The sequence below is a fragment of the Cavia porcellus genome, unplaced genomic scaffold, assembly GCF_034190915.1.
Source record: "Cavia porcellus strain 051 isolate PalLab524CR breed Dunkin Hartley unplaced genomic scaffold, mCavPor4.1 scaffold_17, whole genome shotgun sequence".
Classification (NCBI taxonomy): Eukaryota; Metazoa; Chordata; class Mammalia; order Rodentia; family Caviidae; genus Cavia; species Cavia porcellus.
In genome coordinates, this window is record NW_026947500.1 from 23255134 (window position 1) to 23269839 (window position 14706).

The 14706-nt window shown below is 58.8% G+C and overlaps 5 protein-coding genes across 7 annotated transcripts in view; 4 read left to right on the plus strand and 1 right to left on the minus strand.

Moving 5' to 3' along the window:
* Positions 1-1586, plus strand: part of Dnajc4 (DnaJ heat shock protein family (Hsp40) member C4) — a 4163-nt gene extending 2577 nt beyond the window's left edge. The window contains exons 3-6 of one of the 2 annotated variants that reach the window (XM_013150719.3): positions 93-277; positions 364-525; positions 1226-1312; positions 1401-1586. In XM_013150719.3, the coding sequence (XP_013006173.1) occupies positions 93-277; positions 364-525; positions 1226-1312; positions 1401-1512 (546 nt within the window). In that variant the 3' untranslated portion in view covers positions 1513-1586. Of the gene's footprint in view, positions 1-92; positions 278-360; positions 526-1225; positions 1313-1400 lie in introns of both variants that reach the window. The other variant, XM_013150718.3, reaches the window with a different exon arrangement.
* Positions 1558-5082, plus strand: Vegfb (vascular endothelial growth factor B). 2 transcript variants are annotated; one of them, XM_003468148.4, is made up of 7 exons: positions 1558-2088; positions 2612-2654; positions 2958-3154; positions 3336-3409; positions 3608-3643; positions 3882-4114; positions 4691-5082. In XM_003468148.4, exons 1-6 carry the CDS (start codon positions 1558-1560, stop codon positions 4090-4092), a joined length of 1092 nt encoding a protein of 363 aa, XP_003468196.3. In that variant the 3' UTR covers positions 4093-4114; positions 4691-5082. The 2 variants fall into 2 exon arrangements, with proteins under 2 accessions (XP_003468196.3, XP_005003000.2); XM_005002943.3 differs by having other exon boundaries at positions 3983-4114.
* Positions 5083-7308: 2226 nt separating this feature from the next.
* LOC134470875 (uncharacterized) lies at positions 7309-8682 on the plus strand. The gene is made up of 2 exons (XM_063227419.1): positions 7309-8382; positions 8542-8682. The coding sequence occupies exon 1, from the start codon at positions 7449-7451 to the stop codon at positions 8244-8246; it is 798 nt and encodes a 265-aa protein (XP_063083489.1). The 5' UTR covers positions 7309-7448; the 3' UTR covers positions 8247-8382; positions 8542-8682.
* Positions 8546-9863, plus strand: Fkbp2 (FKBP prolyl isomerase 2). Its single transcript, XM_003468153.5, has 5 exons — positions 8546-8710; positions 9025-9137; positions 9265-9311; positions 9604-9639; positions 9716-9863. The coding sequence occupies exons 1-5, from the start codon at positions 8546-8548 to the stop codon at positions 9775-9777; spliced, it is 423 nt and encodes a 140-aa protein (XP_003468201.1). The 3' UTR covers positions 9778-9863.
* A 447-nt stretch (positions 9864-10310) lies between these two features.
* Positions 10311-12584, minus strand: Ppp1r14b (protein phosphatase 1 regulatory inhibitor subunit 14B). Its single transcript, XM_023564478.2, is given in 5 exon segments — positions 10311-10590; positions 10680-10712; positions 11002-11085; positions 12145-12533; positions 12536-12584. Coding segments are annotated over 5 exon segments (609 nt in total). The 5' UTR covers positions 12570-12584; the 3' UTR covers positions 10311-10521.
* Between the last annotated feature and the right edge of the window lie 2122 nt (positions 12585-14706).

Genomic DNA, 14706 nt, shown 5'->3' on the forward strand with positions numbered 1-14706 from the left:
AGAGCCATAGAGTCCTTGTGAGTAGAAGTTATCAGGATGGGTCCTGGGAAGGGACATGGAAAGAGAGATAAGGGGAGTCCTGCCCCACCCAGCTTCACCCTGACAGAGACCCTGGGAACCCAGCCCTGCACAGCCGCTTTGTAGAGCTGAATGAGGCTTACCATGTACTCAGCCATGAAGAGAGCCGCCGCAGCTATGACAGCCAGCTCCACTCAGCCAGCCCCCCAAAATCTCCAGGGACCACGGCCTATACAAGGTCTGCCAGGCAAACATACAGGTACACCAGTCCTGTCCCCATTTGCTGCCACCACCAAGTCTCCTAAAGAGCCTCATCTCCACATGGTCCCCTCTGCCTTCCAGCAGCTCCTGGGCACCTCCCAATGAACAATACTGGGCCCAGTTTCATGGCGTGAGGTCACAGGGGCCTGAGTCACGGCAGCAGCAGCAGAAACACAATCAGCGGGTGCTGGGGTACTGCGTCTTGCTCATGCTTGCAGGCATGGGCCTGCACTACATCGCCTTCAGGTGCATCCCTGTCCTCCCCAGGGTGGTGGCAGAGGTGGGGGGCATGGCAGCCCGATGTGGTCAGCCAGCCAGCCACAGCAGGTAACAACCTGCATGCTGTGTCTCTCGAGCTAGGATTGCATGACCTTGGCATTTGGAGCCTTTTTATTTGGTAAAGGTGGTACTGCAAGGAGGGCTAATGTTGGCATTTTCAGTTTCTCATAATTTGAAAGTAAATCTTTGGTGCTGGCTGCCAGGAGTGCTGCAGCCAAATAACATCACACAAAGAAGCAAATGCATTGTAACCAAGTCTCCCCAGAGACTGGGTTGCTGGATGTCTCCTGGCACTTATGCATCCATACTATGATATGGATTAGAAAAACCAACAAAGATAGTCAGAAGCCAGTACCCACTGCCAGCAGTCTGCCCAGTTAAGTGACAAAGACAGAGGCAGTACCCCGTCTAGCCTTGTGCCCTGGAATGTACCCCCCCCCCCATGACAAGAGCTGGTTGACTGCCTTCAAGACAGCCCAGGACTTGGGGCGCTGTGGACCCTGGGCCCAGGCTACTGCGTGCTCATGCTCCTCTCCTCCACCGTTAGACCTAGAACCCTGCAGAGGGAAAGCTGTGTGAGACTGGAGTGGGTAGAGGAGGGGAGCACTTAAGGGACAACAGGGACTCCAAGCTCTGAAGTTCACGCTTGGCAGCAATCCCCTTGCAGGAAGTTGGAGCAGATACACCGCAGCTTCATGGATGAAAAGGACCGGATCATCACTGCCATCTATAACGACACAAGGGCGCGGGCCAGGTCTGTCCCCACTCCGTGCTGACCCTGTGAGTCCTGGCATCACCTTCCAGGGGCCCTGGCCCGAATGCTCTGGTGCTTTCTCCTCCAGGGCCAACCGAGCGAGGCTCCTGCAGGAGCAGCACCGGGGGCTGAAGCTTTCGCCACCACCCTCCCCGGCTTCTCCAGAGGCTGGGCTCGTGCCCCCTGACGCCAGCCCCTGAGGGGCTCTCCAGACCTTGCTGACGCCCCAGCCTGCCCCACTCCCCATGGTGCATGCAATAAAGCGGTTCCTAGAGTTGCTGTTCCGCTCCTTCAGGCCCCACGCCAGCGCCCCCCGCCCTAATAGCGCGGCTACCCGGGAGCCCGGCCCCTGGGCGGTGCGTCCCCTCTCCGCCCCGCCCCGTCCCGCGCCCGGTGGAGAGCGCGTGTCTGAGTCACATGAGCCGTCAGCTCGGGCCCGGCCCCCCATCGTCCCGCCGTCCCGCCGTCCCGCCGTCCCGGCCGCCCGCCGTCCGCCACAGCGCACCACCCGCCTGCCCGCTCGGTTCATCCGGCCGCCGCGCCGCGCTGCGCTGCCTGCGCTCAGGGCTCGGGAGGGGGCCGCGCAGGAGCCGCTCCCCGCTCCCGGCCCCCGCCCGCTGCGCCCTGGCCCGCGCAATGGGACTCGGGCCACTGCCCCCCGCACTGCCGGGCTAGGACAATGCGGGCGCCTCCGGCGAGCGGCCCCCACGGGCACCATGCGCCCCCTGCTCTGCCGCCTGCTACTCGCCGCGCTCCTGCAGCTGGCCCCCGCCCAGGTACGCGCGGCCCCGACGGCCCGCCCACCCCGCCGTGCCCTCTCAAGGTTGGCGGAAGTGGAGAGGCGCCCAGCGGCCTCGGCCTCCAACTCGGACCCGCTGGCTGGGGACCGCGCATCCCCAGGGAGGTGCCCCTCTGAGCCCGATCCCGCCCTCTAGCCCGTCCCCGGGCCACTCCCCCGCCCCACCCTCTCCCTTGGGCTCCGTCGAGGGGTGGGCAGAGCTGCCTCGTTAGCCTGCAGAACCTGGTTTTTGCCCACTGGGCTCTCTGTTGACTTGACCTGTGCCCCCGAGGCTTGGAGATTTGACACCAGTGGCTGAGTGTCCTTGGTTACTCTTGGGCCAGGGCAGGCCCCAAGTGACCTGGAAACACCACGTAAAGCTTAACACTGAGGCCGTGGGTATAGAGCAATCTGGAAAGATTTCAGAAGGGAGGTGTAGCCTCCAGGTTCCAAGGCAGAGCCCTGGGGGTGCACATGGGGTCCTAGAGTGCACCTGGGGTCCAGGTCTCTTCTCTTCACAGGCCCCTGCTTCTCAGCATGACACCCCTGGCCATCAGAAGAAAGGTAATAGTTACAGTAACTTGGCATCAATCAGTACTAAGTGGGTTTGCCCCATGCCCGGATTCCTGATTTGGATTGTCTGTCATCTTGCATAAACGATTCTCCTCCAAGATGAAGGCTACTATTTTTTCTGCCCAGAGGAACGAGTTGGGGTAGAGGGGTTGCTGGGTTCTTGACAAACAGGGCTGGGAAAGGCAGGTTAAAAGGGCAGAAGTGGGGACAGTGGGGGGTTACTGGGGAGGACAGGTTCTAAGAGCAGCTGCAGGAAACCCAGTGGGGACTTAACCCTTATGGGTCTGCCCACAGTGGTGTCATGGATAGATGTGTATTCGCGTGCCACCTGCCAGCCTCGGGAGGTGGTGGTGCCCTTGACTATGGAGCTCATGGGTACTGTGGCCAAACAACTGGTGCCCAGCTGCGTGACTGTGCAGCGCTGCGGCGGCTGCTGCCCTGACGATGGCCTGGAGTGTGTGCCCACTGGGCAGCACCAAGTCCGAATGCAGGTACCAGGGCAGGTGGGGCAAGCAGACTGGGGAACAATGGTGCTCTGGGGCCGGGCCAGCTCAAAGAGCAGCACACAGGAGGCTGGAAGTCGGCCACCAGGGCCCTGGCTGTTGGAGGAGCCATTCTCTCTCCGGCCTGTGGCCCCGTCACTGTCTCTCCCTGTTCTTCTCCCGAGCACAGATCCTCATGATCCGGTACCCAAGCAGTCAGCTGGGGGAGATGTCCCTGGAAGAACACAGCCAATGTGAATGCAGGTGCCAGCCAGGCCCAGCTTCTAAGCTTGCCGAGTCCAGGCGTGGGGGGTGTAGGGCATGGCAGTGCCCGCAGTGGGGACCAAGTGTCTTTAAGAATGGAGCAAAAGGTAGGCCTGGGATCTGGGGCCAAAGAGCAGGATGTTTGGCTTTCCTGATCTTTCTCCTCTCTTTGTCTTTGTCTTCTTTCTTACTTTTCAGGCCAAAAAACAGAGAGAGTGCTATCAAGCCGGACAGGTGAGTCCCTCAGGCTTCTCCAGAAGTGGGGTTGGGAACCGAGGCCCAGCACCCAGGACATGATGTGTGGGTGGGCCATGGGGTAGACAAATGAGTCACGAATATTGGTTCCTCCCTTGTCTTCCTCCACCTGTCTTTCCCCCTCTTCCTCTGATCCCCAGATCTGTGTACTCTGGCCGGCCCTCAACTCTTGGGAAGATTCTTTCTCCCTCCCCATACATGTTGCTTCTCCTCCTAGGGCTGCCACTCCCCATCACCGCCCCCAGCCCCGCTCTGTTCCGGGCTGGGACCCTGCCCCCGGAGCACCCTCCCCAGCTGACATCACCCATCCCACTCCAGCCCCAGGCCCCTCTGCCCACGTTGCAGCCAGCGCCGCCAGCGCCCTGACCCCCGGACCTGCCACTGCCGCTGCCGACGCAGCTTCCTCCGTTGCCAAGGGCGGGGCTTAGAGCTCAACCCAGACACCTGCAGGTGAGCAGAGCAGGTGTGGGGATGGCAGCATTGTCTGAGAAGCAGTTGAAGCTGTGTCCTGGAGCAGTCCAGGGTGAGCCTGCCAGTGGGAGGAGGGCCAGCAAGGGGAAGCTGCTGAATGTGTCGAATAAACATTTAGCAAGCACCTGCTGGCGCTGAGCTCACTGCAAACACCGTGGACTATGAAGGCTGCTCACATCTGAATGGGTGAATCAGACACAGGAGAGGTGATGCCGGCAGAGGATGCAGAGGGCTATGGTGTGGGCACCTGACATCATCTCTGAGTGGTCAGCCTTTTGGGAGAGGGGGAGGAGACATCTGTCTAGAATGGAAATTGCAGAGCACTAGGCCTGCTTGGAAGCCCCTGTGACAGACCCTCCCCCCCCAGCTCCCCAGAGACCAAGGGATATGTTGGAACCTTCAGGCACCTTCATCAGTGTTCCTCAGCAAGGCCATGGGGTGATGTCAGGCTAGGGAGCTTTGCTGGGACCGATGGGAGAGCCTGTCATTGGTGCTGTCAGCAGGTGCTGTGACTGAGTTCAGCCAGCAAGAACAGATGTCTTCTTTCCTCTGCAGGTGCCGGAAGCTGCGAAGGTGACACATTGCTTTTCAGACTGTGGGGCCACTTGCCTCATACATCACACCCTATGGGAGAAGAAAGGGGAACCTGAGAACAGCCCAACCACAGACCTCAGGACCTGGGCCTCTCAGAGGACTCTCCTGCTGTCCTTTGTCTCCTGAGGCTGCCTTCTGACAGATTTGAGGAGGAGCTGTGGTGTCAGCATGAGGGGTCATGTCCCATGGTAGCGGGGAGCGTGTGCCACCCTGTGACACACCCCATGAGCATCTTACAGCTGGCTCCTGCCTCCCCTCCCTAAGAAGACCTCACACCTCTGTGAATAATGGGATTTGGTCTTTGGTCTGGAAACTGATTCCCCCAACCTTGATAAAAGATGGAACGAGCTGTCCCTGCCTGTGTCACTGTTTGTCACTATCCAGGTCGGCTGGTTTGTATCACTGTCTGCTAGATTTGAAGCTTGTCTAACCTAGTCACCACACTGATGCAGGAAGTGAGGCCTAATGTCCCCCAGCGGCTCCCAGGCAGAGCCTGGATCATGGATTCACCACTGCCCCAGTGGGGTTTCAGGGGATGTGAACCCTTGCACCCTGTTTATCACAAAGGTTCTGCCTATGGCCAGTGAACTTGTCTTAGGACCCCAATCTGCTGAATGACTTCGGTTCTTACTGCCTTTTGCTTGAGATAGGGACTCACTATAGAATTCAGTCTGGCCTTGCACTCACTATGTAGCCCAAGCTGGCCTCAAACTCAGCGATCCCCTTGCCTCAGCCTCCTGAGTGCTGGGATTACAGGTGCATACCACCACACCTAGCTCTTTTTAAAAAATTTTGTGTGACACTGGGGATTAAATTCAGGTGTGTTCTATTCAGCTACATCTCTAGCCTTTTAAATTTGTATTAGTTTTTCAGTGCAGAGGTTTTTTTTTTAGTGTATGTGCTGCCACAGCAAAAGCAATCACCCAGTGCTGAGGTTGAATGCAGGGCCTTGTGTGTGCCAAATAAGCACTCTGCCTTTTTATTTTGAGACAGAATCATGCTAAGTTGGTCAGGCTGGACTTAAACCTGTGCTCTTCCTGCCTCAGCAGCTGGCATTACAGGAAGGTGCTGCCATTCCTGGCTACCCCTTTCTGAGCCTCAGTTTCCATATATGCATATGGAGAGAAGAAATGATTGCTGTGTCAAGGTCACTGGGCTCCACATAAGTTTGAGTCTGTCTTCACATAGTAGAAAAAAACCACCCATTTTTTGTGCTCCGGCAACACTTTTAGCATCCTCTGCTTTTGTGCTCCCTGTAGTGGGGTCTAACACACACACCTGACCTCTTTGCCCTCACTCCTGCCTACCTTAAAAGGAAGTACCAGAGGTTGGTGGATTTGGTGTAGGAGATAATCTGTCACCCCAACGTAGTCTCCACTTCCCCTCCCTGCCACCTCTACGCTCCCTGTCCTGATTAGACTCCTGAATTGCCTGTCCCTCACTCAGTCCCTAGTGCTGGGAACCAGCCTCGGGGAGCAGTGCTTTGCCCTGCTAAGGCACAGCCACAAACAGGACCCCAAACAGCCACCCTAACGGAGGTTTTCTTTAGGCACTGGGTTTGTGAATGGTCGTGGTCCTGGCAGGCCCAAGCCAGGAATGAGAAGCGCTAAGAGACAAAGTGATAATGACCACTACTTTGAAATCATTTTCTCAGCCTTAATGGTCATAGGGATCTATAGCTAACACCTGTGAACCCATTTAACCCCCAGACCAACTCGCTCAAAGCTTTCCAGGCATCTCATGGCTTTATCCTCCTGAGTCTGAGGTCTGAGTTATGATTGTTCTCCACTCATAACTAAGGAATTAGGCTCAGAAAGGCAAACTGGTCTGGGTCTTTGCCTCAGGCTGACTCCTTAGCACTCCAAGTGGGATTAGCTGCCTCTCAACTGTAAGTTTGTCACATCTTTAATCGATGTCTCCAATATTGGGCACGGTGGTGCCTGAAAATAAGCACTATAGGAAGGGTCTCAGCCTGACCATTACAGACCTAACTGTGGGCACACCAGGCAGGGGCAGTCAAGTGCCCCTGAAGGGCCTCCCACACTCCAGGCCGGGCCCTGAAACACTTTGGGTCAGCCTTACAGGGAACCTGTAAGATGGGTGTCATCAAACATGTTTACCAGACGCAAAGCTGTAAGGTCAAGGTCATACAATCAAACCAGCTTGTGATAGCCCTAAGATTCAAACCCTGCTCTTTCCACAGTGGCTAATGGAACAGGCTGCCGTCCTGGGACAGGCAGGATGGATGTGGGAGATGCTGGGGGCGACATAAGATGGCGCCTCAAGACCCATCTGGGAATTCACGCCTGGGTGACAGTAATGTCACCTTGACCGGAAGTGTCTTTGGCGTTTTCAGAAGTCACTTTCTCCAAACCCCGCAGAGCATAGTTCCGGCGGAAGTGACTCAAAATCACGTGCCACATGGAGGCGGGGCCAGAGGCCAAACCGCGCCGCAGCGGGTTTCGCAAGGTCCAATGAGGGAGGGCGGCGTGGCCAGGCCGGTAACGAACGGAAACGCGCTTGCGCAGAGGCGGCAGCACGAGCGGGGTTGACTCCGGGGGCGCGGCGAGGAGGTGAGCGGGGGCCACAGCCCGGGCTGGGGGGAGCCGGGGTGCAGGAGGGCAGGCTGGATCAGGCCGGGCAGGAGCGGGCCGGTGCTCTGGGTGCCAACGAGGGATAGGTGGCAAGGAGACGGAACTGGTGTTGGAGCGGTCCAGAGATGTCGCAGGGGGAGGGGTCTCATGCTGCACTGGGCGGAGCCCTGGGACTCTGGGCGGAACGTGGGACGAAGGCTGGCGGGACCTCCGAGCGGGTGCGGGCGGAAGGAGGAGCTCGGCTGTTAGAGGCGGGGCCGGGACTGCTGGGGGGTGGGGCCTGTTACTTGGAGGAGGAGCGGGAGCTGGTGGCGGGCGGAGCCTTGTGTTTGGAGACAGAGGAAGGCGGAACCCAGGCTTTAGGGGCGGGGTTTCAGCCGAGGAGCGGTGGAGCTCCGGTTCAGGAAAAAGGTTCTAGTCTTGCGAGGGGCGGGGCTACGGGCAAGGGGGCGGAGTTTAGTTCCCCAGGGGGCGGGACCAAGGAACCGAGCGAAGGGCTAAGTCTGACTAATGTCCCTGGACGTCCGCGCGGGGGCGGCCTCCGTGGTGGCGGTGCCTGGGGACGCGGTAGGCCGAGGACTCCCCCCGGAGAGGTGGTGTGGGTGGAGCGGGTTCGGCGTCCAGCCGATACAGGACCAGTCTGGGTACCCCGACGGCCTCCGAGGGCCCAGAGCTGGGGCGGCGCCCCGGGCGGAGACACGGGTCCGGCCTGGGGGGTACCTCCGGAGGAACGGGGCTCCCCAGAACCTCCCAGTGGGGACGTATGGGTACCTCGGGGTCGACCTCCTGCAGCGGCCGCAGAAGTGTGGGTATGCTGGTCCGGGAGCAGCTGGGTGTGGCGTGAATGGGGACGTCCAGTTGGGGCAACCGTTGTGCAGCCAGATAGGGTCTGGACTTTGCGTAAGGGGACAGGTGGGAACTGAAGAGCAGATGTGGAGACCAAAAGGGAGGGAAGGTCGGGGGGTGAGCAGAGGGGAGGGGCCCTGGCTGCTGTGGCCTCCCCTGACCCCCTCCCCTCGCTGCTGGGGTCCTCAGCCAAGCCCCCTTCTCACTCAACGGGTAAGTGTGACCGTGGAGTCCGGGGGAGAGGGTGGTGACCCGGGACGAGGGGAACCCCTGGGCAGGCAAGGTATGGTGGGGGTTCAGTCTTCCAGGGTCCTGCAAGTGTTCCATGCCCTCCCCACCCTCCTCCCGGTCGGTCGGGGTCTGTGCCCACAGAGACATGAGGCTGAGCTGGGTCCTGACAGTATTGTCCATCTGCCTGAGTGCCCTGGCCACTGCCACGGGGTCCGAAGGCAAACGGAAGCTGCAGATCGGAGTCAAGAAGCGGGTGGACCACTGTCCTATCAAATCGCGCAAGGGAGATGTGTTACACATGCACTACACGGTGGGTGAGGGGGTGGAGCGTCTGCGGTGGGTGGGGCTTTTGGAGACCAGAAAGCACTTGGGAACCTGGTTTGTCCCCTTAACCTGGTGGGTGACGAAGGGAAACTCCTCTTTTGATTCTAAGTCATTTTCCATTGTCCGCCACTGTCTCCTTTGCAGGGTGGGTACCAGCAGGCATGATTAGTGTACTGAGGCTCTCTACAAGAAGTGTGGCAATCAGGGCTGTGGAGGCCTGCTTGATGGGGAGAAGAGATGAATGAGGGGTGGTGTCAGGAATGGTTCCTCATTCTCATTGGTCTTCCCGTTGTCCCACAGGGAAAGCTGGAAGATGGGACGGAGTTTGACAGCAGCCTGCCCCAGAACCAGCCCTTTGTCTTCTCCCTTGGCACAGGCCAGGTCATCAAGGGCTGGGACCAGGGGCTGCTGGGGTGAGTCTGGGAGTGGGCCAGGGTGTGCATAGTCCTGATCCAGGAGGTGAGCTGGGAGGCAAGTCTGGGGCTAGGGGTGTTGGGAGCCTGGGTGTTGGCATGTGCTAAGCCATATGTTGTTCTACAGGATGTGTGAAGGGGAAAAGCGGAAGCTGGTCATCCCATCGGAGCTGGGTGAGAGTCCCTCCCTGGGGGCAGGGGCTTTAGGCTCTTCCAAGCCTGGTTGTGTCTAGCAGCAGGAACAGGGCAAGAGTTGGGACATACAGTCATGTTGCAGCTGTCCCATGACCTTTGCCATCTCCTTCCATTTCTGTCCCACCCGTTACTCTGGTCCTCTCAAAACTGAAGGGTTTTCCCTTCCTTTCCACTGAGGTATAATGGGGTCTGGCCACAGCTTACTTTGTTTCTTTCTCTGATTTCTTGAGACAAGGAGGCTTCACTTTGTTTCTTTGTGCATTTTTCATAGGATATGGAGAGCGGGGAGCTCCCCCAAAGATCCCAGGTAATACCCTTTCTTGCATCACTGCGTTTTTCACTGGAGCCCAGGCTCCCATCTGATCCTACCTCTCCCCCTTCAGGTGGTGCAACCCTAGTGTTCGAGGTGGAACTGCTCAAGATCGAGCGCCGGTCAGAACTATAGCCAGCTTCAGAGGGGTGGGGTAGGGGGGACCCCATGAGGGACCAGAATGTTTAAAAAAAAAGAAACAAAAAACCCTTAAAGGTCAAGGAGTGAACATGTGTTTCTTTGGGGGCCAGGAGACTTAGGTATAACTCAGTGCCTAGAGTGCCTGCTTAGCATGTACAAGGCCTTGGATGTGATCCCTAGCACTTCACCCCATCCCCCTAAACACAGCTACAGCCTTCCCCCAGACTGCAGAGCCTCGGGGTCTTGGCTTACAGGCATGGCAACCCTAGTCCAGAGAGGATAAAAAGTACTGAGGGCTGTCTGTCTCACTGCTTCCCAACCACTTCCAGGGCCTGTCTGGGAGCCAGCTCTGGGCTATTGCCATGGCTATGTGGCCCTCAATGGCCTGTGGTCACCTGGGGAGAAGCTGAGCTGGTGGTGGTTGTAGAGAAGCCTAAAAAGACCAATTGAGCCTGTGATTAGCTGCTCCAAAGGCATTTCCTACCTTTATTAAAGGGCCCGTGCCGCAGAATCAATATAAAAACACAAAAAGTCACATCAGTTTAATAACAATAAAAAAACCCCAAAAATGGAAAACTGAGGGGCAAGGGAAGAAAGAGACCCCTAGGCCAGGGGTACGGGGAACCCTGCTCACAGCACCAGGCCTGGCTGCAGGGTCCCCCGTTATTGCTGTTGCTACGAGGTCTGGGGGGCAGCGATTGTCCTGTAGGAGCCACTGTTCACCTGGGTCAGGGACCCCTACTTCTTCTGGGGTGTGCTCAGCTTCTGCATGCCCCGGATCTTGTCCAGCAGGCCAGAGATGAAGGCCTAGACGGAAGGGGATGTTAGGGAGACCAGCCCCCAAACTGACAGTAGCCCAGGCTCTCTCCACCCCACCTTTTGGGGGAACTACTCACCTCAGTGGGTTTGTAACAGTCAACCAGCAGCTCCTGGGGGTGGGGGGATAAGTTTAGTGAGTTCCCAGGGGTCCATGCCTAGAGCTCACCTATACCACTTCTGAGGGACTGGGGTCACCTGTGGCTTAAGAGATGTCATTGCTAGGCAAGGACCATCAACCCCAGTTTCCAGGGCAGCAACTGAGGCCCCAAATCTCAGAGCTAGCAGACACACACCAAAGGTGGCCTGGTTTCAGGACCTTGCTTCCCCGAGGGACGGTGCTTCCTGGCAGCACCCCACCTACTACTGCCCCCCCCCCCCCCGCCCCAGCCCTTCTCTCACTTTGACCCTGGCAGCCCGGGTATCATCACTTTCCATGTCCAAGAGTTCATCCACATCAATCTCCAGCTCTGGGATCTCCTCTTCCTAGGTAGGGACGGGGAGGAGAGAGAGACAAGGGAGGGCCTGAGTTGGGAAAGAAGATGTGAGAGGGGCTGGCAGGTTTCAGTCCTGTTTGTCTCAGGACCAGACAGGTCCTCTGCCCAGCAGAGGATGGCAGCTGCTCTGAGAAGGAAAACATCAGGCCCTTGCCAAAGCGAACTGCTCGATGTAGGGGGAGCTTCCTGTCCCTGCCAGTGGGCACCCGGGGTGCCAGACAAGGCCAGACAGCCAGGGCTGGGGACCTTAGACTAGGCATCCAGTGGATGGGTCTCCCTAGCATCCGGGCCCCCATCTCACTATGCACTGGTGGGGCCAGCTGTCCCAGTTCATCACAGCCCCCTCCCCTCCCCCAAACACCTGTCACAGCTTCCTGGGAGTGAGGAGGAAGTGAAGGGTGAGGGGTCAGGGAGAAGGACCCATGCCTCTTAAAGGGGGAACAAAGAGCCTATGCTTTGGGGGAGGAAGGGGATGCCCACCACCCCTCCTCCCCAGGAAGCTGCTACCCTGTTTGGAGCCTGCAGCGTTCCAGGGCTAGGCAAGGGTAAGCAGCACCAGGCAAGCCCACTCCTCCACCCTGCCCCCTGGGACCTGAGTCACTGTCTGAGCAAATGGGGAGTCATGGGGTGGAGAACCAGAGCCCAGAGAGCGCAAGTTAACCTGCCCATATACCAAGATGGAGTTCAGGCTAGCCCACTGAGACAATTGAGACCTGCCACAGTACCCCGACCAGCGAAAGGAGCCCAGCTGGTTCCAAGCAGTTTACACCTCCTTCCACCTCCACCCCCCGGCTAGCCCTGCCCCCTGCCAAGGCCAGGCTATCGCTCAAGGCTTCTTGGAGGACACTTCGCTGGACCTGGGGAGTGGCAGGCGGGAGCTGGGTCTGAGAGACTTAAGTCGGATAAGAAAGAACACACACAAGGCGGGGGTCGGTGCGGGGCGCGGAGCGGTGCGCCCAGCGACTCCGAAGACAGGCGGACGGGCTGCGGGCCTCGGCGGGACGGTTCAGAACCGACTTCAGGGTGTCGCGCGGGGTGGGGAACATACCTGGCAGTCGTAGAGCCGCGTGAGCTGTTCCAGGATCCACTCCTCCAGGTTGAGACGCTTCCGCAGCTCCTTGCGGTCGTACTTGACGGTGACCTTCCCTTGGCGTCTCACGGGGCCCTCATCGTCCGTGTCGCCCGGGCCCTCGCCCGCGGCCCCCGGCGGGCTCTGAAAGTACACGCGGGGGCCGGGACCGCCGCCGCCCGGCCCGGGGGCCGGGGCTGCCAACGCCGCGCCCCCCGCGGGCCCGCTGTCCGCCATGGCGGCCGCCGGGGCCACGTGCGCGCGTCCGGCCCCTCCCTGCGCAGCCGCCTCCGGACGCCCGCCGGCCGGCTCCGGGCCGCTCGGTCCGGCTAGCTCGCGGGCTCGGGTCCGCGCGGCTCCGCGGCTCGGGCGGCGGCGGGGGCGCCCGGGGGCTGCTGCAGCATGCGGAGCCCCCGGCCTGGCCTGGCCTGGCCGCGCCCCGCCCCTCCCCTCCCCTCCCTTCCCCGTCGATCCGCCCGCCCTTTGTCCCCCGCGGCCGCCGCCCGCCGCCGCCGCCGCCGAAGCCGCTTTCTCTGTCTTGCTCCTTCCTCCGCCCCCGACCACACCCCCTTAAAGGCCCATCCCGCTCGGGGCCCCTGGTTCTCACCCCGCCTCTAGGGAGGGACTGGGGAGGACCTAATGAGAAGGGGTCGGTGCCTAGCTTTTTGCACCCCTAATTTAACTTTCTGGCCCCAACCAGGGGTACTGTGATCCTGGGGGTTCACGCTTCCGCGGGAATCCTAATCCTCTTTGAACTCTGTCTCATTTTTTCCTCGTTGCAGCAAGAACTGGGGCTACCTAGGTTTGGCGGGGAAGTGGGCACTGTGGAGAGGATGGTCTGGAGAGCAAGCTGGGAGACCCTGACGTCTGGGGCCCCCGAACCCTGGCTAGCACCGGGCGAGCGCGCTTCTCTGCGCCGGCACACACGTGCACGCAGCTCCACAGAGGGGCAGTGGGAAGGTGGGGAGGAGCTGCTCAGGTGCCTGACGACCTATTTGTCGGGGTCCCCCGCTCTCTATGAAGTCCTGCATGGGGGTGAGCTCTCCCACCCGAAGGGCCAGCCCCGGGCAGCCACCGCCCACCGGCCGAGATGGCGGCGAGCGTGGCATTGTGGGAAGTGTAGTTCGCAGCTGGGCCCCGCATGGTCAGCCTGCACTCAGTGGAGCCGGTCGGGGAGCACACTTGTGCGTGGGGTCCCCCTCCCAGCCGGCTTGGCTGCATCCCGCAACCAGAGCGCGCACCGGGGAAGAAAACGCCGAAGCAAAGAGCAAGTCTGGAAGCCAGGACTCAGGATAATAAAGGTTATACTAGCGCCTGGCTCAGAACGCCGGTTCATCCGGACCCCGCGCAGTCGGTTCTGCAGCTAGGGCCCCGCAGTGGCACTCCCGAAACCCCTGTGTCTGGTACACCACCCTGAAGCAGGCCGTGCATCCTATTCACTGCCATTTTGATTGTTTTTTAAAGTGTCTCATTCATTTCTTCATTGTGTCTCCCACTTCTAGGCGGTGAGTTGCAGGAGGGGAGCTGTGTGGACTTTGCTGACATCCAGGCTTTGGTCTGCCAGCTCCCCTTCAAACCTCACGAGTGTGAAGGTCTTGCAGGAGCCTAGCTCCTCGAACTATCACATTCTTAGCAGATGCTCCGTGCTGTTGAATTGGTGGGTGTGGTGAGTTGCTTCTGGATTGCAAATTCGAGGCCAGTTTGAACAATTGAGCAATATCCCATTCTTCAAATAAATAAATAAATAAATGTTTTAAAGTGAGCAAAAATGACTGGCTTCCTCAAAAAATTGTGGTGAGGATTAAATAGGAAAATTTGGGGGAAGTTGTATTACTGTACAGTGGAGGTTAATTGAGCCACAAGGTTAGATAAATGGAGAGCTGAGATTTTTGAGCTCTGTGACACAGCCTCCATTCTCCCACCCTACTTAGCTCCTTCCTCAACCCCCTCCACCTTCTCCTACACACCACTCAACACACTTGTGCAGCTCAGCCTGGGCTGTCTGCATAACAGCAGGCTCATGCTCTGGAGTCCCAAACAGGGTCTCAGGAGCCAAGAGGCAGAAATCCCAACCCTTCCCAGGCACCCTTTCTCTGGTTGCTGGAGGAAGGAACCTTTCTGTAGTTGGGGTTCAGAAAAGGTTACCAATTGGCCCAGGGTTGTGCAGCTGGTCTTGCATCAAAACAAGAACCCAAGGCTTTAGCCCCCTCCTTCACCCTATAGTGGATGAAGTCAGAGAAGAGGCTGTGAACAGTGTCAGGGAGAGGTGGGTTTTTAGGTTTTAGCCAGGGAAAGTCTGACCCTTACTCTTGGCAGTTAGGCAGGACCATCCAGAGCCTGCCTTGCTCCAATCCCAGCCTGATAGGATTTTTTTTTTTCTTTTGGTACCATGAATCAAATTCACAGACCTTGCATTTGCCAGGCAGGCGCTTGTGCCACTGAGCTATATCCCCGGCCCTCGCCTGATAGGAACATTGCTATACCCAAGTCCAGATTCCCCACCATGCCCCCACTCACCCTGCCAGGGCAAGACAGCTCTTT

Coding starts and splice junctions, on each gene's coding strand:
- Vegfb (XM_003468148.4), top strand. CDS start 1,558: ATGGTGCATGCAATAAAGCGGTTCCTAGAGTTGCTGTTCCGCTCCTTC. Junction 2,655..2,957: donor CCCTGGCCATCAGAAGAAAG/GTAATAGTTACA, acceptor GTCTGCCCACAG/TGGTGTCATGGATAGATGTG. Junction 3,410..3,607: donor CACAGCCAATGTGAATGCAG/GTGCCAGCCAGG, acceptor CTTACTTTTCAG/GCCAAAAAACAGAGAGAGTG.
- LOC134470875 (XM_063227419.1), top strand. CDS start 7,449: ATGTCGCAGGGGGAGGGGTCTCATGCTGCACTGGGCGGAGCCCTGGGA.
- Fkbp2 (XM_003468153.5), top strand. CDS start 8,546: ATGAGGCTGAGCTGGGTCCTGACAGTATTGTCCATCTGCCTGAGTGCC. Junction 9,138..9,264: donor TGGGACCAGGGGCTGCTGGG/GTGAGTCTGGGA, acceptor GTTGTTCTACAG/GATGTGTGAAGGGGAAAAGC. Junction 9,640..9,715: donor AGCTCCCCCAAAGATCCCAG/GTAATACCCTTT, acceptor CTCCCCCTTCAG/GTGGTGCAACCCTAGTGTTC.